At 46.9% G+C, this 22,668-nt stretch overlaps 3 protein-coding genes and 1 long non-coding RNA gene across 4 annotated transcripts; 1 reads left to right on the plus strand and 3 right to left on the minus strand.

Moving 5' to 3' along the window:
- Positions 1–3,600: 3,600 nt before the first annotated feature.
- Positions 3,601–6,641, minus strand: tsen34 (TSEN34 tRNA splicing endonuclease subunit). Its single transcript, XM_049576032.1, has 5 exons — positions 6,243–6,641; positions 5,732–6,023; positions 5,434–5,572; positions 5,073–5,357; positions 3,601–4,984 (listed from the first exon to the last, which is right to left on the minus strand). The coding sequence occupies exons 2-5, from the start codon at positions 6,014–6,016 to the stop codon at positions 4,797–4,799; spliced, it is 897 nt and encodes a 298-aa protein (XP_049431989.1). The 5' UTR covers positions 6,017–6,023; positions 6,243–6,641; the 3' UTR covers positions 3,601–4,796.
- An 805-nt stretch (positions 6,642–7,446) lies between these two features.
- eif2a (eukaryotic translation initiation factor 2A) lies at positions 7,447–15,859 on the minus strand. Its single transcript, XM_049576010.1, has 16 exons — positions 15,788–15,859; positions 14,606–14,675; positions 14,413–14,484; positions 14,098–14,216; positions 13,747–13,846; positions 13,569–13,651; positions 13,394–13,467; positions 13,168–13,312; positions 12,944–13,060; positions 12,666–12,822; positions 12,204–12,288; positions 11,035–11,367; positions 10,834–10,938; positions 10,638–10,751; positions 7,943–8,008; positions 7,447–7,800 (listed from the first exon to the last, which is right to left on the minus strand). Exons 1-16 carry the CDS (start codon positions 15,813–15,815, stop codon positions 7,735–7,737), a joined length of 1,734 nt encoding a protein of 577 aa, XP_049431967.1. The 5' UTR covers positions 15,816–15,859; the 3' UTR covers positions 7,447–7,734.
- On the minus strand, positions 8,649–10,468 carry LOC125888603 (uncharacterized). The gene is made up of 3 exons (XR_007449345.1): positions 10,452–10,468; positions 10,023–10,220; positions 8,649–9,475 (listed from the first exon to the last, which is right to left on the minus strand). It is a non-coding gene; the product is annotated as an uncharacterized LOC125888603 (long non-coding RNA).
- A 906-nt stretch (positions 15,860–16,765) lies between the features above and the next one.
- Positions 16,766–19,008, plus strand: serp1 (stress-associated endoplasmic reticulum protein 1). The gene is made up of 3 exons (XM_049576035.1): positions 16,766–16,976; positions 17,587–17,659; positions 18,370–19,008. The coding sequence occupies exons 1-3, from the start codon at positions 16,893–16,895 to the stop codon at positions 18,408–18,410; spliced, it is 198 nt and encodes a 65-aa protein (XP_049431992.1). The 5' UTR covers positions 16,766–16,892; the 3' UTR covers positions 18,411–19,008.
- Positions 19,009–22,668: the final 3,660 nt, after the last annotated feature.

A 22,668-nucleotide genomic window follows, 5' to 3' on the forward strand; every position in this document is an offset into this window, starting at 1 on the left:
GACTGACTGACAACAGACTGACATCAGACTGACTGACTGACATCAGACTGACTGACATCAGACTGACATCAGACTGACTGACAATAGACTGACATCAGACTGACATCAGACTGACAGACTGACATCAGACTGACTGACATCAGACTGACATCAGACTGACTGACAACAGACTGACATCAGACTGACATCAGACTGACTGACAATAGACTGACATCAGACTGACATCAGACTGACAGACTGACATCAGACTGACTGACATCAGACTGACATCAGACTGACTGACATCAGACTGACATCAGACTGACTGACAACAGACTAACATCAGACTGACATCAGACTGACAGACTGACATCAGACTGACATCAGACTGACATCAGACTGACATCAGACTGACTGACATCAGACTGACATCAGACTGACATCAGACTGACGTCAGACTGACATCAGACTGACAGACTGACATCAGACTGACTGACATCAGACTGACATCAGACTGACTGACAATAGACTGACATCAGACTGACAGACTGACATCAGACTAACGTCAGACTCACATCAGACTGACAGACTGACATCAGACTGACATCAGACTGACAGACTCACATCAGACTGAATGACAACAGACTAACATCAGACTGACATCAGACTGACAGACTGACCGACTGACATCAGACTGACAGACTGACATCAAACTGACATCAGACTAACATCAGACTAACGTCAGACTGACAGACTGACATCAGACTGACATCAGACTAACAGACTGACACCAGACTGACATCAGACTGACATCAGACTAACGTCAGACTGACACCAGACTGACATCAGACTAACGTCAGACTGACACCAGACTGACATCAGACTGACAGACTGACATCAGACTGACATCAGACTAACAGACTGACACCAGACTGACATCAGACTAACGTCAGACTGACACCAGACTGACATCAGACTGACATCAGACTAACGTCAGACTGACACCAGACTGACATCAGACTGACAGACTGACATCAGACTGACTGACATCAGACTGACATCAGACTGACTGACAATAGACTGCCATCAGACTGCCATCAGACTGACAGACTGACATCAGACTGACTGACATCAGACTGACATCAGACTGACATCAGACTGACGTCAGACTGACATCAGACTGACAGACTGACATCAGACTGACTGACATCAGACTGACATCAGACTGACATCAGACTAACGTCAGACTGACATCAGACTGACAGACTGACATCAGACTGACTGACATCAGACTGACATCAGACTGACTGACAATAGACTGACATCAGACTGACAGACTGACATCAGACTAACGTCAGACTCACATCAGACTGACAGACTGACATCAGACTGACATCAGACTGACAGACTCACATCAGACTGAATGACAACAGACTAACATCAGACTGACATCAGACTGACAGACTGACCGACTGACATCAGACTGACAGACTGACATCAAACTGACATCAGACTAACAGACTGACATCAGACTGACAGACTGACATCAGACTAACGTCAGACTGACAGACTGACATCAGACTGACATCAGACTAACAGACTGACACCAGACTGACATCAGACTGACATCAGACTAACGTCAGACTGACACCAGACTGACATCAGACTAACGTCAGACTGACACCAGACTGACATCAGACTGACAGACTGACATCAGACTGACATCAGACTAACAGACTGACACCAGACTGACATCAGACTAACGTCAGACTGACACCAGACTGACATCAGACTGACATCAGACTAACGTCAGACTGACACCAGACTGACATCAGACTAACGTCAGACTGACACCAGACTGACATCAGACTGACAGACTGACATCAGACTGACATCAGACTGACAGACTGACATCAGACTGACATCAGACTAACAGACTGACACCAGACTGACATCAGACTAACGTCAGACTGACACCAGACTGACATCAGACTGACATCAGACTAACATCAGACTGACATCAGACTAACGTCAGACTGACATCAGACTGACATCAGACTGACAGACTGACCGACTGACATCAGACTGACATCAGACTGACAGACTGACCGACTGACATCAGACTGACAGACTGACCGACTGACATCAGACTGACATCAGACTGACATCAGACTGACATCAGACTGACAGACTGACATCAGACTAACGTCAGACTGACATCAGACTGACAGACTGACACCAGACTGACATCAGACTGACAGACTGACATCAGACTAACATCAGACTGACATCAGACTGACCGACTGACATCAGACTGACATCAGACTGACAGACTGACATCAGACTGACATCAGACTGACATCAGACTGATAGAATGACATCAGACTGACAGAATGACATCAGACTGACATCAGACTAACGTCAGACTGACAGACTGACATCAGACTGACATCAGACTGATAGAATGACATCAGACTGACATCAGACTGACAGAATGACATCAGACTGACATCAGACTGACATCAGACTGATAGAATGACATCAGACTGACAGAATGACATCAGACTGACATCAGACTAACGTCAGACTGACAGACTGACATCAGACTGACATCAGACTAACAGACTGACATCAGAGTGACATCAGAGTGACATCAGACTGACAACAGACTGACACCAGAGTGACATCAGACTGACAGACTGACAACAGACTGACATCAGAGTGACATCAGACTGACAGACTGACAACAGACTGACATCAGACTGACAGACTGACATCAGACTGACATCAGAGTGACATCAGACTGACAGACTGACAACAGACTGACATCAGACTGACAGACTGACATCAGAGTGACATCAGAGTGACATCAGACTGACATCAGAGTGACATCAGACTGACATCAGAGTGACATCAGACTGACAGACTGACATCAGACTGACAGGCTGACATCAGACTGACATCAGACTGACATCAGACTGACATCAGACTGACAGGCTGACATCAGGCTGACATCAGACTGACATCAGACTGACAGACTGACATCAGACTGACATCAGACTGACATCAGACTGACAGGCTGACATCAGACTGACATCAGAGTGACATCAGACTGACAGGCTGACATCAGACTGACATCAGAGTGACATCAGACTGACATCAGACTGACAGGCTGACATCAGACTGACATCAGAGTGACATCAGACTGACATCAGACTGACATCAGAGTGACATCAGAGTGACATCAGACTGACATCAGACTGACATCAGACTGACAGGCTGACATCAGACTGACATCAGAGTGACATCAGACTGACATCAGACTGACATCAGACTGACAGGCTGACATCAGACTGACATCAGACTGACATCAGACTGACAGGCTGACATCAGACTGACATCAGAGTGACATCAGAGTGACATCAGACTGACAGACTGACATCAGACTGACAGACTGACATCAGACTGACATCAGACTGACATCAGACTGACAGACTGACATCAGACTGACATCAGACCAATATCAGACTGACAGACTGACATCAGACTGACATCAGACCAATATCAGACTGACAGACTGACATCAGACCAGTTTATTAATCAATCACAAAAACAACTGACACCAGTTTTATAATTTTAACTTTCTTCTGTAAACTAGAATCATCACATCATGTTTTTTGTCTCTATGAATCAGTCGAGTTACAGTTTCCACCCACGTCTGTAAAAACATGGACGACTCACCCACCAGTTCAGTATCTGACCAAATGTCCCCCCATCTGTTCCTGAACCAGCCGCCGGTGGTTTGACCAGCTGAGAATCAGGCGACATCATCAGACCAATCTGAGTCCAGTTTACACCGCTGACACTTTTCTCTGTAACATTCTAAAACAGTTTCATCTCGTCATGAATCTTTGGTCTGAACTGGACTAAGGTTCAGGTTCAGCTTCCTGATCAGGTCTTAGGCCACAGAACTGATCTGTTATCTGAATCAGGGGTTCTCAAGCAGGGGCCTGGGGACCCTCAGGGGTCCTTGAGGTAGTTCCAGGGTGATCTCCTCAGCTGTAGAGTTCTGATCGAACAACAAATACCTTTTGAGTCAGAGGTCTCTGAGACCAAATCTTATCAAAGGAGGGTCTGAGACCAGGGACGCACAATAGTATTGGTACGTCATCTGAACCTGACAACATGACTTTCTTATTTAGCACAATGAATGAACATTACAAACATTAAAACCACTGGTGGGTGAAGTGAATAACATTGATCATCTTGTTACAGTGCAATGTTCTGTTGGGAAATCTTGGGTTATGGAATTCATGTGGATGCTACTTGATGCCCTCCACCCGACCAAACACTACTGTGGGCTAAGTAACCACCCAGTTCCAGACACCACAGGACACCTTCCAGAGGTCCTGTGTCCATGTCTTGACGTGTCAGAGACAAGTCCAATCCAGGGAGGCCTCAGATTTCAACCTGGGGTATTGGGAGGCCAGGTTGATGCCTTTAGCTTTCTGACACGTTCTTCAGACCATTCCTGAGCAGTTTCTGCAGTGTAGCATGGTGCATTGTCCTGCTGGGGGCCACTGGCATCAGGGAGTACTGTTGCTGTGAGGAGCGATACTCGATCTGCAGCGGTGTTCAGGTGGGTCTAGCGCATCAAGTGGCGTCCTCATGAATTTCTGGACCAAAAGTTCCCCAAGAGAACATTGCACTGTAACAATATGATCAATGCGACTCACTTCAGCCACCAGTGGTTCAAATTTTTTGGCTGATTGGCGTATGTATGTATGTATACAAGGCTGACGTTGAGAAACACAGATCTAAACCATCCCGCTCCACTGTAACGAGGTGTACAGGACTCGTCCGTCCGGCCCCGGAGAGCAGAGCAGAACAGTCTTCTTCACGTTGGACCCCAGACGAGTCACGGCAAGGACGTCCAGCAGACAGAGACACTCGTCCAGGGACAGACAGACAGCGATGAAGTGAGCGTGGAAACGAAGAGGATCACCTGAAGAAGACCAGAGAGACAAGTGATGAACAGAAAGTAACATCACATGATTCTGTTCAATGATCACATGCTCATGCTCCACACTGACCTGGGTACACCAGGAAGTCTCCTCCAAACTTCCCCGCTGAGGTCAAGTAGAAGCCCCGCCCCCTCAGGTCTTTGAACACCTGGTACCTGGCAGTGCAGCATGACTTGTCCTGTCCTCTGATTGGCCCGTCAGCCTGCAGGAAGGCACGGGCCTCGGGGCAGTAAGAAAGCCCCGCCCTCGCTGTGCTCAGCTGGACCGCCATCGCTGAGCGAGGGAAGGTGAAGCTGCGGTGCAGGCCCTCCAGGCGGCCCCGCAGGGCCTCGTCTGCAGCCCCAGATCCAGACTCTGAGAGGACCAGAACCAGGACTGTTAGATCGAACGGCAGAGACACAGAGACGACGCCCAGGTGAGTCATTCTCACCTGTGTGTGATGAGGTCATGGCTCGGAGCAGTGCTGACTTCCTGTCCTCCAGAGCGAGGATGCTCTGCTCCTGGTAACTCCTCTCCTGCTCCTCCTGGTGCTGCTGCACCTGCAGACGGAGCTTCACCCCTCCTTCACACTATCAAAAACAAATCAAAATCACCTGTGGTCCAGATGCAGCCAATTACAGCCCCTACAGGTGAACTGACAGCGCCCCCTGCTGGTGCTCAGGGTGAACTACATCAAACACTCTGCTGCCATATATAAGGTTAATCTGGTTATCAGTGGTTACCCTGACCTGGTCAGCAGCAGGTGGCGCAGCGGCGGCGGCTGCGGTGCGGCGTTCCCTCAGTAGTCTCTCCTCCTCTGGCAGCAGCAGCAGCGGTCGGCCCAGTCGAGTGTTCTGTCGGGGCGTCCGGGGCAGCGAACCCAGCAGCGCCCCCACCAGGCCCTGAGACCTCACCGACCGCAGGTCCTCCACCCTCCAAAGCAGGGGGGTGGAGTCACACTGAGTTACCGCCACTGCGTGAGGCGAGGACGAAGACAAGTCCTCGTCCTCCTGTCTGCTGGGAGACTCATCCATCAGCTCTCTGAGGAGGACGAACACACATGATCATACGACTTTATAAAGACGATCAGACGCTGATCAGGACGAACTAATAATCAGATCAATACCAGCAGGTGTCTGTGGAGGAGCGATCAATAATCAATTCATTGATCAGTCCGGAAGGAGGAACCGATCAGGACACGTGACTGATTGAACAGGCTGCAGGTGTGTGTGTGTGTGTGTGTGAGACATAGGTGGTTACCTGTCCGTGACGTGTCTTCAGCTCAGACCGTCTGTCTGAGACACCAGTTCATGACCCCGTCACTTAAACCAGTATCACCAGTAACCGTCAGTATTCGCTGTGACCTGTCAGCTCTGCTGCTGTGAGCGCACGTGTTTCCTGCTCCTCTCACACGCTGCTCTACGTCACCGCCGTAAACTGTGTTTGTAGTTTTTACATTAAGGGTTTAAACTACAACAAACAAACAAACAAACAAACAAACAAACTAATAACCACTGATCGATAATCGATGTGAAGCCGATCAGAGTTCAGAGAAACAAACGAACCCTCCGCTCCGTCTGTTCACACTGACACAACACAGGCACGCGCCCCGCTCTCTTTAACCAGCAGATACATGAACGAGCGCACACGGTGGAAACCACGTGTGGCAGAACTGACCAATAGGAGCGCAGATAAGGTTGATTGGCAGCGGGATGGACCAAAGAGAGACCGGAAACTGCTTCCGCTTTGTATCCGGAGGATTTTTTTTTTTAAAATTCACTCTTACAATAAGGACAAAATAAATTACATTCATTCACAAATATTGAAAAATAATTAAATGAATATTTTAACTTTATTCACGTAATCACTGGTTATTTTATTAGGACTAAATCTGCTGGTTTTCTTTACATTTTAAAATTTACATTTACAGTAATAAAAGACTATTTTACCTGTCAATGTTTCTGCTTTTCTTTATCCTGAAACATGTGACATAAATCCCATATATTATTGTTATTATTATTAATAATAATTATGATAATTCTGGTCCTGGACAGTCTGGAGACAGCAGCTGAGAGGAGGGTGAGGGACAAAATCTAGACAATCCTTGTCTTCTCTGCACAATGAGCTGTGTCTGATGGGCAGCTCCTTCAGCCACAGCTCGTCCCACCCAGGAGCAGGACTGAACGATTCAGACGCTCCTTTGTGCCCACCGCCATCAGACTGGATAACAGCACTTTGGCTTAAGATACATTCAGCTAGGAATGGACTTAATTTGCATCTGGTCAACATGACACGATCTGCCTCCTGTCACTTTATTCATCTGATAGAAATGTGATTTTATATTTGAGCTGTGTTATTGTTCACAGACAGCTGTCAGAGTTCCTGAGGTCCCTGAACATCTCATGAGAAGAAGAGCCGACACACAGTTTGATCCAGGAAGTGTCACAGCTGAGGCTTTTATTCTGAAAGAACACTGTCAGAGGCTTCAACATCTGTACACATGTTGCATAGCAACAGGGCTTCTCTCACACACACACACACACACACACACACACACACACACACACACACACACACACCAATGAGTAAATGCTTTCAAATGAACCTGAACCAATCAAATCACAACATGTGGAGGTGTCAGTCATCATGTCAATCACACCTCCTCACTTCAAGCCCCACCCCCTGACCAAGCCCGTGTGTGTGCATGTGTGGTGGAGTGTGGGGTCGTGGCCTGTAGCTCCTCCGGTGCCGCCTACTGTCCGATCTGCAACTCCTGCAGCTCCTTCAGCAGCTGCTCCTCCTTCTGCACCTTCTCCAGCTGAAAAAAACAAGGACACCTGCGTCACACACAAAACTGTGTCACATAAAAACACACAAACACACACAAACACACACACACGCACACACACACACACAAACCTGATCAGCACCTGTCACTGATCAATAATCTATGACATCACCTGGTTCTTCTGCAGAACTTTTCCAGACGCCTGCTGATCCTTCAGCTCTTCGATCGCCTTCAGTTTCTGAAAAACATAAACGCATAACAGGACACTGACCAATCACAGTACACTCTGACCAATCACAGTACACTCTGACCAATCACAGCACACTCTGACCAATCACATGACACTCTGACCAATCACAGCACACTCTGACCAATCACAGTCACTCTGACCAATCACAGCACACTCTGACCAATCACAGTCACTCTGACCAATCACAGTCACTCTGACCAATCACAGAACACTCTGACCAATCAGTCACTCTGACCAATCACAGAACACTCTGACCAATCACAGCACACTCTGACCAATCACAGTCACTCTGACCAATCACAGCACACTCTGACCAATCACAGTCACTCTGACCAATCACAGAACACTCTGACCAATCACAGAACACTCTGACCAATCAGTCACTCTGACCAATCACAGAACACTCTGACCAATCACAGTCACTCTGACCAATCACAGAACACTCTGACCAATCACAGCACACTCTGACCAATCACAGTCACTCTGACCAATCACAGCACACTCTGACCAATCACAGTCACTCTGACCAATCACAGTCACTCTGACCAATCACAGCACACTCTGACCAATCACAGTCACTCTGACCAATCACAGCACACTCTGACCAATCACAGTCACTCTGACCAATCACAGTCACTCTGACCAATCACAGAACACTCTGACCAATCACAGCACACTCTGACCAATCACAGCACACTCTGACCAATCACAGAACACTCTGACCAATCACAGCACACTCTGACCAATCACAGAACACTCTGACCAATCACAGCACACTCTGACCAATCACAGAACACTCTGACCAATCACAGTCACTCTGACCAATCACAGCACACTCTGACCAATCACAGAACACTCTGACCAATCACAGTCACTCTGACCAATCACAGCACACTCTGACCAATCACAGCCACTCTGACCAATCACAGTACACTCTGACCAATCACAGCCACTCTGACCAATCACAGCCACTCTGACCAATCACAGCACACTCTGACCAATCACAGTCACTCTGACCAATCACAGCCACTCTGACCAATCACAGTACACTCTGACCAATCACAGTCACTCTGACCAATCACAGCCACTCTGACCAATCACAGTACACTCTGACCAATCACAGCCACTCTGACCAATCACAGTACACTCTGACCAATCACAGCCACTCTGACCAATCACAGTACACTCTGACCAATCACAGCCACTCTGACCAATCACAGCCACTCTGACCAATCACAGTCACTCTGACCAATCACAGCCACTCTGACCAATCACAGTACACTCTGACCAATCACAGCCACTCTGACCAATCACAGCACACTCTGACCAATCACAGCCACTCTGACCAATCACAGCCACTCTGACCAATCACAGCACACTCTGACCAATCACAGAACACTCTGACCAATCACAGTCACTCTGACCAATCACAGCCACTCTGACCAATCACAGCCACTCTGACCAATCACAGCCACTCTGACCAATCACAGTACACTCTGACAAATCACAGCCACTCTGACCAGTCACAGCACACTCTGACCAGTCACAGCACACTCTGACCAATCACAGCACACTCTGACCAATCACAGAACACTCTGACCAATCACAGCACACTCTGACCAATCACAGTCACTCTGACCAATCACAGTCACTCTGACCAATCACAGTACACTCTGACCAATCACAGCCACTCTGACCAATCACAGTACACTCTGACCAATCACAGTCACTCTGACCAATCACAGCACACTCTGACCAATCACAGCACACTCTGACCAATCACAGCCACTCTGACCAATCACAGTCACTCTGACCAATCACAGCCACTCTGACCAATCACAGCACACTCTGACCAGTCACAGAACACTCTGACCAATCACAGCACACTCTGACCAATCACAGTCACTCTGACCAATCACAGCACACTCTGACCAATCACAGCCACTCTGACCAATCACAGCACACTCTGACCAATCACAGCCACTCCGACCAATCACAGCACACTCTGACCAATCACAGAACACTCTGACCAATCACAGCCACTCTGACCAATCACAGCACACTCTGACCAATCACAGAACACTCTGACCAATCACAGCACACTCTGACCAATCACAGAACACTCTGACCAATCACAGCACACTCTAACCAATCACAGCCACTCTGACCAATCACAGCACACTCTGACCAATCACAGCCACTCCGACCAATCACAGCACACTCTGACCAATCACAGTCACTCTGACCAATCACAGCCACTCTGACCAATCACAGTCACTCTGACCAATCACAGCCACTCTGACCAATCACAGTCACTCTGACCAATCACAGCCACTCTGACCAATCACAGTCACTCTGACCAATCACAGCCACTCTGACCAATCACAGCACACTCTGACCAATCACAGCACACTCTGACCAATCACAGAACACTCTGACCAATCACAGAACACTCTGACCAATCACAGCACACTCTGACCAATCACAGCACACTCTGACCAATCACAGCACACTCTGACCAATCACAGCACACTCTGACCAATCACAGAACACTCTGACCAATCACAGCACACTCTGACCAATCACAGCACACTCTGACCAATCACAGCACACTCACCTTCTTTAAGTTCTTGATCTTCTTGTCAGTCTCCGGGTCGCCGCTGCCCAGCTCTGATTGGCTGTTGCTGACGGGGGCCGGGTCAGATGGAGGTTCAGGTTCAGCCTTGGCCTCCTGCAGAGTTATAATCAACATCACGATTGATCATCATGTGACTGTGACTGTGGAGGCGTGTGATTGGCCGACAGCAGGTCACCTGTTTGGCGGCTTTCTTGGCTTCTCGTTTCTTCTGGTTCTTCAGAGCTGATTTAGACAGACTCTTCTCTGCTGGGCGCTGGTTCTGAGGAGGCTCCTCCTCGTGCTGACATCACAGGGTGACATCATCACCATCATCATCACCACCATCATTATCCTCATCATCCTGACTCTGACGGACTGTATAAACCTGTTTCCTCACCAGTTTGGCGCTGGGCGTGGCCGGTAGGTGTCTCAGTGCAGGTGGGCGGTACGCCTGTGTGGGCGGGGCCTGTGTGGTCCCCAGCTCGCTGGGTGCTGCCTGGTATTTGATGGCACGCTCTGGGAAGCTGCCCTCAGGGAACGCCTGCCAGCGGACCTCCCACAGCTCCGTACCAGCGGCCACGTCCCACTTGTGCAGCACGGAGCCGGTGTAGTGCCAGATCTTGTAACCGTTACTGACCCGCAGCCGCGGAGAACACGTCGCCGTGACAACGTGTTCACCATCAGGACACCAGGAGAAATGTGTGGCGTCTGGCGCCTGAGGTTTGGACACCTGGGTGGACGGAGACAGGAGAGACTGAAGAGGACGGGGACGGGAGAGACTAAGGAGGACAGAGACGGGAGAGACTAAGGAGGACGGAGACAGAGGAGACAGAAGAGGACGGAGACGGGAGAGACTAAGGAGGACAGAGACGGGAGAGACTAAGGAGGACGGAGACAGAGGAGACAGAAGAGGACGGAGACGGGAGAGACTAAGGAGGACAGAGACGGGAGAGACTAAGGAGGACGGAGGCAGTATTGAAACCAGGAGATCTGCACCCAAACACATCGCTGACTCAGTGTACCTGAACACATCGCTGACTCAGTGTACCTGAACACATCGCTGACTCAAGTGTACCTGAACACATCGCTGACTCGAGTGTACCTGAACACATCGCTGACTCAAGTGTACCTGAACACATCACTGACTCGAGTGTACCTGAACACATCACTGACTCGAGTGTACCTGAACACATCGCTGACTCGAGTGTACCTGAACACATCGCTGACTCAGTGTACCTGAACACATCGCTGACTCAGTGTACCTGTTGATGTGCAGTTTACACCGTCAGTGACCAAACATCAGTCGAAGATTTCTGAGGAGCTGAACTGGAGGAAACGAGAACTCTGAACAATGTTTTGTTTGTGTTTCAGCGGAGCGTTTGATCTGACCAATCAGCACCTCTCGCTGAGCCCTGTGTGGTTCTATGGTTAAAGTAACTGTTGGTGAGTGTGGTGTTCCACAGGGCTCCACTGCCGGGCCTCTCAGAGTTCTATGTTCTGTTTTCAGACGACTCAACATCACTTCCTGGTGATGTTTGTGTTTGTGTTGCTGCTGTTCTTCTTCACCTGTTTGTACTTCTTCACGTCCCAGACCTCCATCTGACCCCGCAGGTTCCCGAAGCCGGCCAGGACCAGAATGTGACCTTGAGGACTGAAACCAGGACATAGTCAGGTGTCTGGAACCACCTGGTTCATCATGAAGAAGGTGAAAGCTTGTCTCTAAACACATCAGCTACCGGTCTGACCACGACTCGCCCGAGGTCCGGGTCAAGGCTGTCTTCAATGTACAGTCCCATCAGGGGACGGAGTTTAATGAAGAGGTCTACGACCGGCTAACAAAGCTAACGACAACCTAAATCGTTGTCAGATGATAGCTGATGGGTTCAGAGATCGTATCAGCCCCCCTGTTCGTCCTCAACAACTCTTAGATCTCAAACAAAAACCAGAACCTGGTCCTGACCTCTGGTGGACATCAGGAGACATGCAGCTCCGATGTCTCCTCTGAGCACAGGACAGGTGTGTACTCACCTGTAGTAGGCAGCATTTCGTGGTCCGGTTCCAAAGTCGAACACGGGGTCACACTTGAGGTTGTAGACGGTGGCCTTGGCCGGCATGAAGCCATACACCACGCAGAACTCTGTCGAGTTTGGACTCCACGCCACGTCGTAGATCGGACCATTCTTCGCTGCGTTCACACAGACAGATTATAATTAGATAAATACACAGGAGTAGTGTTACTACACGGAGTACCCAGAGAGTACTCTGGATACAGAGTACTATATGATGAGAGTAATCACACTACTGACGCAGTTGGACCAGAGCCGTCTCTCCGTTCACAGCGAGGTAATGAAGCGTCTGCTCTCCATAATACGACGCTCCGGTTTTATCCACCTCAGTGCTCGCCGTCACCAGAACTGCAGAAGCTGAGAGAACGACTCATTGTTAATGAGATTCATACAAACAGGACATTAAACATAATCCAGGAACTCCAGGACCTCCAGGACCTCCATGACCTCCAGGACTCTCCTACCTTTCTTGTTCCACTGCATGCTGACTCTGTCGGCCTTGAAGAAGCTCTTGTTGGCGAGCGCGGCAGTGGGACCTCCCAACACCGGGTACTGGTACAGACGCACAAACGAGGGCGCTCCTTTACTGCCCGGGACGTAGACGGAGACCTGCGGGGGACAAACAGGACCAGGATCAGGTCTGAACCTACAACTGTGTCTCTGTGCTGGTGCAGGACGGCGACTCCTCACCTTACTGGGCTGACCTCCAGGTGACAACACGAAGTCCGACACCTTCTGCATGTGCAGCTTGTTAGAGATCATACCTGAGGACAGAGACACAGTGTCACCTGGGCTCTGTCTATGACCTGGGAGAGAACTGACCTCTGTCTACGACCTGGGAGAGGGCTGGGCTGTGTCTACTTACTGAAGTCATTGTTCTCGTAGAAGTGCAGCTCGTTGTTAACGCTCCTCACTGAGATCTTCTCGTCGTCCGACCAGCTGGGACACCTGCAGCCAATCAGAGTGCAGAGCTGCAGTATGAGGTGTGTGTGTGTGTGTGTGTGTGTGTGTGTGTGTGTGTGCGTGTGTGTGTGTGTCCTCACCATGACTCCACCTTCTTCTGATACAGAGCTTTGATCAGCTGACTGCTCTGAACATCCCACAGCTGGAGGTTCGCTTCACCCTGAGAGCTGTCCTGAGCCTCTACACACACGCGCGCGCGCGCGCACACACACACACACACACACACACACACACACACACACACACGTCTCAGTAAGGATGTCCCTGATGTGTCAGTCTGTTGCTAGGACACATCTGTTGCACCGTCCAATCAGGAGCAGTCAGCTACGTAAACAGGAAGTTACTGTAACTTCAGTTTCACTATAAAAGATAAATCTGAGTCTGTCTCCTGTCCTCTGTCTCCTGTCCTCTCGTGTCCTCTAGAGTCTTACTGCTGTATGGTTGCCAGGTGACCAGAACATTGTTGAGAGGAGAGAAGTCCAGCAGAGACGTCTTCGGGAGGTCAAAGGTCGACACGATGGAGCCATCTGAAGATTTGACCACAGAGACACTGAGAGACAGACAGACAGACAGACAGACAGACAGACATTAGAACTGACTGATCTCTTCTGATGTCTGGTGAACTGATCCTTTAAGTTTATCATCTGACATATTATTAGTATTATTATTATTATTATCATTGTCGTTGTTGTTGTTGTTGTTCATAATAGTTAATTGTTAATTAATTGTTGTGTAGTTAGGCCTACTTGTGTCCGTTGCACCATCCGAACAGTGTGCCATCTCTGCTGAAGGTGACACACCTGCTGGGCCGCGGGTCCCTGAGAGAGAGAGACACACACACACACACACACACACACACACACACACCTGGTTAATACCAATAGATATATCAATCAATACAATAACTCCATGGAGGTGTCGGAGCGTTTCTATGGTTACCTGGTGAAGGCTGAGTGCGGCTGACATGATGGAGGACCACAGAGCAGAGACGTGCCATCAGATCCACGCACTGAAACATGAGTCAGGTTTATATCAGCTCAAAGTCTCATCATCAATATACTGATTATCAGATATCGACTGGATCAACTGTGACACACACAGAGCGCAGCCGCAGACTGAAGCTGCACGTCATAAGGCAGAAACAACCCCAAACAGGAACTTTACACTCCGTCAGGACACTGCTTCTGTCTCTGATTTACAAAATGAAGGCCAAACCTCATTAAGAAATCTCATGAATGTTAAATTGTTCGTGTTTACAACCATAACTCTTCCACGTACAGTCACGCGGTGAACGGCTTCTGAACACATGTGTTTCACTGTTTAATTCGGCTCAGATGAAACACACACACTTTATTTCTGCTACAGTGAGAGACTGACACTGACAGGCGGAGACTCACTGCAGCTAACAGACGGCTCTGCTGATTCAAGTCAAACAGATCAACTAAAACACACCAGATTTCACACTGACTTTGGTTTAACATTTATTCCAAAGGACCAGACAGACCTAGAACAGTTTAGAGTTTGGTGTCATATATATTCTCTCACCGTCACTGGCTGCTAACAGGTCGGCCTAACCCAATAAGGAAATGATCTAAATTGTAGTATCCATGTTTACAGACTGAGCAGCCTGTCACATAAAATGAATCTGGAGACATTTCCTGTATCAACCAATCCGACTCTTTAATTCGGCGTCAATATGATGTTTCAAACAGCCATAACTCGAGCGGCTTTTCACTGTTTATATTAGCTCATCACTTCTTTCTCCTCTCCTGAGACAGGCGCAGAGCGGACACTATCATCAGCTTATAAGGATGAATTATCTTGCTGCTTTGTTACTTGTGGGTTTTATTTGTGTCGAATTATTCACAAGACTCTGTTGATTCAAAAAAGTCTCAATTTTTCCTTTAGGACGTACACGACTCTGCTAAAACACATCAACAAAAACACGCCAGATTTTACACCGAGTTTGGCGGCATATTTCTTTAATCTAAAAGACCGGAAACGAATGACAGCCGACTGTCTGACCTCTGACCGTCGGTCGGTAATCGATTGTTCGTTAATATGTCGGTAAACATTTCAAAATCACAACAACAGAGTTTTATAAAAAATAAAATTGCCCACCTGCTAGCAGCGGCATGATGGGCGCCATGTTTACGCGTGCCGGAAGAAGAAAAGCCGTTTCCCGGAAATGCGTCCGAGGTAGGCGGGACTCTCAGTGCCACATCAGCATACAGGCCGCTCTCTTCTCGAACACGTCACAGAAAAACATTTTAAAAAGGTTTTGTTATTTTATTGTGACGCAGACTGTTGCGTCTCATCGCAAACAACACGCGATATTTTCAATAAACAAGAAAAAGTTAGATTTTATTTTCGTTTAAAGTTCAACAGCTGCGTCAAGCTCTCACAGAGCGGAGTGACGTGACTTCCGTTTTAAAAGTAAAAGCACGGTGGAATGTAGTGTCAAATATTCAGTGATGAAAATACATTTACTCAGTTACTCTAGTAAAAATGTGAAGTACTTTACTGAAGTATTATTATTATTATCATTATTATCATCATTATTACGCTGCATTTTTCTGACAGTTTTACTTCCTTCACACATTCAGATTATTGATACAAAATATAATCAGTAATCAGTGATGATGTATTGATGATGTAAATGAAACTACTCAGCAGGATATGAAGTTATTAAAATGAGCTGATCAACACATTAATGCATCAATAACATCATTTAGATTATTCTGCACATTGAGTACTTTTCCTGCAGGTACTTTAAGTAAGTTACATATTGCTGACAATACTTTTACTTAAATAGTATTTTGAATTAACCCAAATGAAGAGCTGACGCTGAACCTGTTGATGCTCATGAGTACGGTATGTTCTGTATGTATCTTAACGCTAACGCTTTTGTAGTTTTACTGAAGCAGAACTTTAAATAAACAGTGTTTTAAGTATATTTTATATGTCTGAGTTCTTCTTCCACCGTTTGGCATGAGGAGATTTAATTTTGAAAGCTCGTGCCGGAAGTTTTATTTTGACACGCAGTAACTTTGCAGGGGAAGCGGCGGGCTGAGGGGGCGGGGCTTCGTCTTTTTGAGTACGTAGACAAGTGAGAGGAGCTCCCAGTCCGTCAGCACCGACACACCGAGCAGCAGGAGAACAAACAAACAAACAAACTACAACTGAATTAAAAATCAAAACTACAAAACAAGAAGAAGAAGACAAGATGGTGGCCAAACAGAGGATCCGCATGGCGAACGAGAAACACAGCAAGAACATCACTCTGAGAGGAAACGTGGCCAAGTCAACGGTGAGTTTAACAACAGCTGCTCAGTCCTGCCTGTGGACCAGGACCAGGTCAGACCAGGTCCAGCCTGTGGACTGGGACCAGACTGGAGACCAGCCTATGGACTGGGACCAGACTGGTGTTAGGACACCAGTCCAGACTGGGGCCGGTCCTGTCTCAGTGTGAACCCAGTCCGGTCCCAGTTGACGGTTTTCAGGGACAACAGGAAGTCCTGTTTCATCACTTCACTACATGATTGATTATTTATATTTAAATCTATTTGATGATGTCATCGTTTGACAGGAAGCTGATCAATAGAGTGATCGATCACTGATTTCTTTATTGATCAATGTGTCTCTGGGTCCATGATGTCCAACAGGAAGTCCTCAGTCAGAGTCATGATGATGATGATGATGATGATGGTGATCAAACTTTGTACTGATGACTGTCTCTTCTGATCAGACAGATCAATCAGTTTGATTGGATCAGATTAACAAACAGTTAATCAACTGTTGTGACGCAGAGTGGAGATGAAGAATGTGATGACATCACAGGAACTCCTGATTGATTATTGTTATTATAATTACAGTGTGTGTGTGTGTGTGTGTGTGTGTGTGTGTGTGTGTGCGTGCAGAGGAACATCACTGAGGACAAAGGTGTGGGTCCCTGGCTGCTCGCGCTCTTCATCTTTGTTGTCTGTGGATCAGGTGAGTCTTCCTCCTCCTCTTCATCACACAGTGTTAAATAAATTCATAAAGAAACAATCAGTGATTTAATTTTATAAATATGATAATTTATCATCTGTCAACCATTATTATAATTAATATAAATAATTTGTATAAAGGTTTTAATTTAGTCAATTTATTAAGATTTTTTGATTTGTTAAATATATAAAACAATAAAATAAATATATATAAATAAATATAAACATAAATATATAAAACACTGAACACAGTGATGAATAAATATAAACAAATATATAAAACACTGAACACAGTGATGAATAAATATAAACAAATATATAAAACACTGAACACAGTGATGAATAAATATAAACATAAATATATAAAACACTGAACACAGTGATGAATAAATATAAACAAATATATAAAACACTGAACACAGTGATGAATAAATATAAACATAAATATATAAAACACTAAACGTAGTTATGAATAAACATAAATATAAACATCTAACAGTAAACAAATGTCCGAGCTGTGATCTGTGTTGCAGCTGAGTCTTATCGTCATGATAAAGTCGCTCTGCTCTCTGGAGTCATTTTGACTTTTCACTCAAACACAAATCGATATAATAGAAACAGGATGTGTGTGGACGGAGCTTATCTGAGCGTGCTCAGACAGAGTCCAACAGTCGGACTTATCTGCGTCTGACTCGTGTCTCTGGATCTTTGCAGCCATCTTCCAGATCATCCAGAGCATCAGGATGGGCATGTAGTGACCTCACCAGAAGGGGGCGGGACCACCTGGGCGAGCGGCTCAAAGTACGATGACATTGTCGTCCCGACCTGAACCCACCGGAACATTCCTGAACTCTGACAGCCATCTGCAGCCTGACCTGCACACACACACACACACACACAATGGCCAAACCCCGCCCCCATAGACCCCCGTCCTCCTGTTGTCTGTTGATTTAAGGTGTCGTTGCCGCCGACCTTCTCACAGTCTCTCTGCCAGTAAACAAGCCATACACGTGCCTTTCTCTGTTTACCTGTGTTTTAGCCCCGCCCCCTCTGATTACACCTTATCAGTGGGACATGAGGGGGAGGGGCAGCGGGGGGGTCAGAGTCCGACCTGCAGCAGAGTTTCACTCAAACCAAAATCTGTGTCTTCTTCACATTCCAGCTCAGAGTCTGATCTCAGATCTGATCTCCTCCTCTTCCTCCTCCTCTTCCTCCTCCTCCTCAGTGTAATGTAATGAGATGAAGGTCTTTTGAATCAGAAGCTTTGGAGGTGTTGACAGGTGTGTCTGCACCGTGTGCAGCTTCACCTGAACGAATCGTGTTCACTTAATAAAGTTTCATTTTGAAGATGGACGACATGTCTTTGTTTTTGTTCACAAAACTGGGCCTGTTCCTGGGCCTTGGTCCAGGTCCTGGTCCTGGTCCTGGTCCTTGGCCTGTTCATGGTCCTGGTCCTGAGCGGTTGGGCCTGTTCCTCGGCCTTGGTCAGGTCCTGGTCATGATCCTGGGCCTTGGTCAGGTCCTGGTCCTGGTCCTGGTCATGATCCTGGGCCTTGGTCCAGGTCCTGGTCATGATCCTGGGCCTTGGTCAGGTCCTGGTCCTGGTCCTGGTCATGATCCTGGGCCTTGGTCCAGGTCCTGGTCATGATCCTGGGCCTTGGTCAGGTCCTGGTCCTGGTCCTGGTCATTATCCTGGGCCTTGGTCAGGTCCTGGTCCTGGTCCTGGGCCTTGGTCAGGTCCTGGTCCTGGTCCTGGGCCTTGGTCAGGGCATGGTCATGGTCCTTGCGTAGTTTTGGTGTTGCAGTGGCTCAGTGTGTCCACCAGGTGGCGCTCTGTGGGGGGTGGGGGGCCTCTGCAGACTAAATCAGTTTCAGTCACGTGGTTCAGAAGCTCTGACCTCAGTCACTGCAGGTGCAGTTCCTCTGCTCCTCCACTGGGGGCGCTGTTTCAATACAGACTGATATATATATATATATATATATATATACTGTATATATATGTATATATATATATATATATATATATATATATATATATATATATATATATATATATATATATATGTATATGTATATATATATATATATATATATATATATATATATATATATATATATATATATATTGTATATATAGATATTGTATATATATATATATATATATATATATATATATATATATAACAGTATATATATATATATATTCAGTTTGGCAATTTTTTTTGTCATTTGATTTAATATTTAGTGATTTTTATATTTCTTTAAAAGTTTTGGCAATTTTTTTATTTTAAGTATTTTTTTTCCCAAAAATCTTTTTTCCTTAATTTTTTTTTGAGAATTTAAATTTAATAAAACTCACAATTTCTAAAGAAAACATGTCTTCCAGATGTGGGGGTATTCCATAAAGAGGGTTTAGTGAAAACTCTGAGTGTGTTAACCCTGAGATGAGGGAAACTCTGAATATGTTAACCCTGAGATGAGGGACACTCTGAGCGTGTTAACCCTGAGATGAGGGACACTCTGAGCGTGTTAACCCTGAGATGAGGGACACTCTGAATATGTTAACCCTGAGATGAGGGACACTCTGAGTGTGTTAACCCTGAGATGAGGGACACTCTGAGTGTGTTAACCCTGAGATGAGTGACTCTCTGAATTTGTTTACCCTGAGATGAGGGACACTCTGAGTTTGTTAACCCTGAGATGAGGGACACTCTGAGTGTGTTAACCCTGAGATGAGGGAAACTCTGAGTGTGTTAACCCTGAGATGAGGGACACTCTGAGCGTGTTAACCCTGAGATGAGGGAAACTCTGAATGTGTTAACCCTGAGATGAGGGACACTCTGAATGTGTTAACCCTGAGATGAGGGACACTCTGAATATGTTAACCCTGAGATGAGGGAAACTCTGAATGTGTTAACCCTGAGATGAGGGACACTCTGAGTGTGTTAACCCTGAGATGAGGGAAACTCTGAATGTGTTAACCCTGAGATGAGGGAAACTCTGAATATGTTAACCCTGAGATGAGGGACACTCTGAATATGTTAACCCTGAGATGAGGGACACTCTGAGCGTGTTAACCCTGAGATGAGGGAAACTCTGAATGTGTTAACCCTGAGATGAGGGAAACTCTGAATGTGTTAACCCTGAGATGAGGGAAACTCTGAATGTGTTAACCCTGAGATGAGGGAAACTCTGAATGTGTTAACCCTGAGATGAGGGACACTCTGAGTGTGTTAACCCTGAGATGAGGGACACTCTGAATATGTTAACCCTGAGATGAGGGAAACTCTGAATGTGTTAACCCTGAGATGAGGGAAACTCTGAATGTGTTAACCCTGAGATGAGGGACACTCTGAATGTGTTAACCCTGAGATGAGGGACACTCTGAATATGTTAACCCTGAGATGAGGGACACTCTGAGTGTGTTAACCCTGAGATGAGGGACACTCTGAATATGTTAACCCTGAGATGAGGGAAACTCTGAATATGTTAACCCTGAGATGAGGGAAACTCTGAATGTGTTAACCCTGAGATGAGGGACACTCTGAATATGTTAACCCTGAGATGAGGGAAACTCTGAATATGTTAACCCTGAGATGAGGGAAACTCTGAGTGTGTTAACCCTGAGATGAGGGAAACTCTGAGCGTGTTAACCCTGAGATGAGGGACACTCTGAGCGTGTTAACCCTGAGATGAGGGACACTCTGAATATGTTAACCCTGAGATGACGTAGACTCTGATCGTGTTAACCCTGAGATTACGGAAACTCTGAATCTGTTAACCCTGAGATGAGGGACACTCTGAGCGTGTTAACCCTGAGATGAGGACACTCTGAGACTGTTAACCCTGAGATGAGGGACACTCTGAGCGTGTTAACCCTGAGATGAGGGACACTCTGAGCGTGTTAACCCTGAGATGAGGGACACTCTGAGTGTGTTAACCCTGAGATGAGGGAAACTCTGAGTGTGTTAACCCTGAGATGAGGGACACTCTGAGTATGTTAACCCTGAGATGAGGGACACTCTGAGTGTGTTAACCCTGAGATGAGGGACACTCTGAGTATGTTAACCCTGAGATGAGGGACACTCTGAGTGTGTTAACCCTGAGATGAGGGACACTCTGAGTGTGTTAACCCTGAGATGAGGGACACTCTGAGTATGTTAACCCTGAGATGAGGGAAACTCTGAGTGTGTTAACCCTGAGATGAGGGACACTCTGAGTGTGTTAACCCTGAGATGAGGGACACTCTGAGTATGTTAACCCTGAGATGAGGGAAACTCTGAGTATGTTAACCCTGAGATGAGGGACACTCTGAGTGTGTTAACCCTGAGATGAGGGACACTCTGAGTATGTTAACCCTGAGATGAGGGAAACTCTGAGTATGTTAACCCTGAGATGAGGGAAACTCTGAGTGTGTTAACCCTGAGATGTGTGACACTCTGAGTATGTTAACCCTGAGATGAGGGAAACTCTGAGTTTGTTAACCCTGAGATGAGGGACACTCTGAGTATGTTAACCCTGAGATGAGGGACACTCTGAGTGTGTTAACCCTGAGATGAGGGACACTCTGAGTGTGTTAACCCTGAGATGAGGGACACTCTGAGTGTGTTAACCCTGAGATGAGGGACACTCTGAGTATGTTAACCCTGAGATGAGGGACACTCTGAGTATGTTAACCCTGAGATGAGGGACACTCTGAGTGTGTTAACCCTGAGATGAGGGACACTCTGAGTGTGTTAACCCTGAGATGAGGGACACTCTGAGTGTGTTAACCCTGAGATGAGGGACACTCTGAGTATGTTAACCCTGAGATGAGGGACACTCTGAGTATGTTAACCCTGAGATGAGGGACACTCTGAGTGTGTTAACCCTGAGATGAGGGAAACTCTGGGTTTTCAGCTCCAGACAGAGAGGTAAGTCAAACTCTGAGTCAATCACCATGGCAACTGACTCTGTGAACCTAACCTGCTCGCTGACAGGTTTTCTATAAGACACCCTGAGTTCACCCTGTCT

Source organism: Epinephelus fuscoguttatus, linkage group LG5 (assembly GCF_011397635.1).
Source record: "Epinephelus fuscoguttatus linkage group LG5, E.fuscoguttatus.final_Chr_v1".
Classification (NCBI taxonomy): Eukaryota; Metazoa; Chordata; class Actinopteri; order Perciformes; family Serranidae; genus Epinephelus; species Epinephelus fuscoguttatus.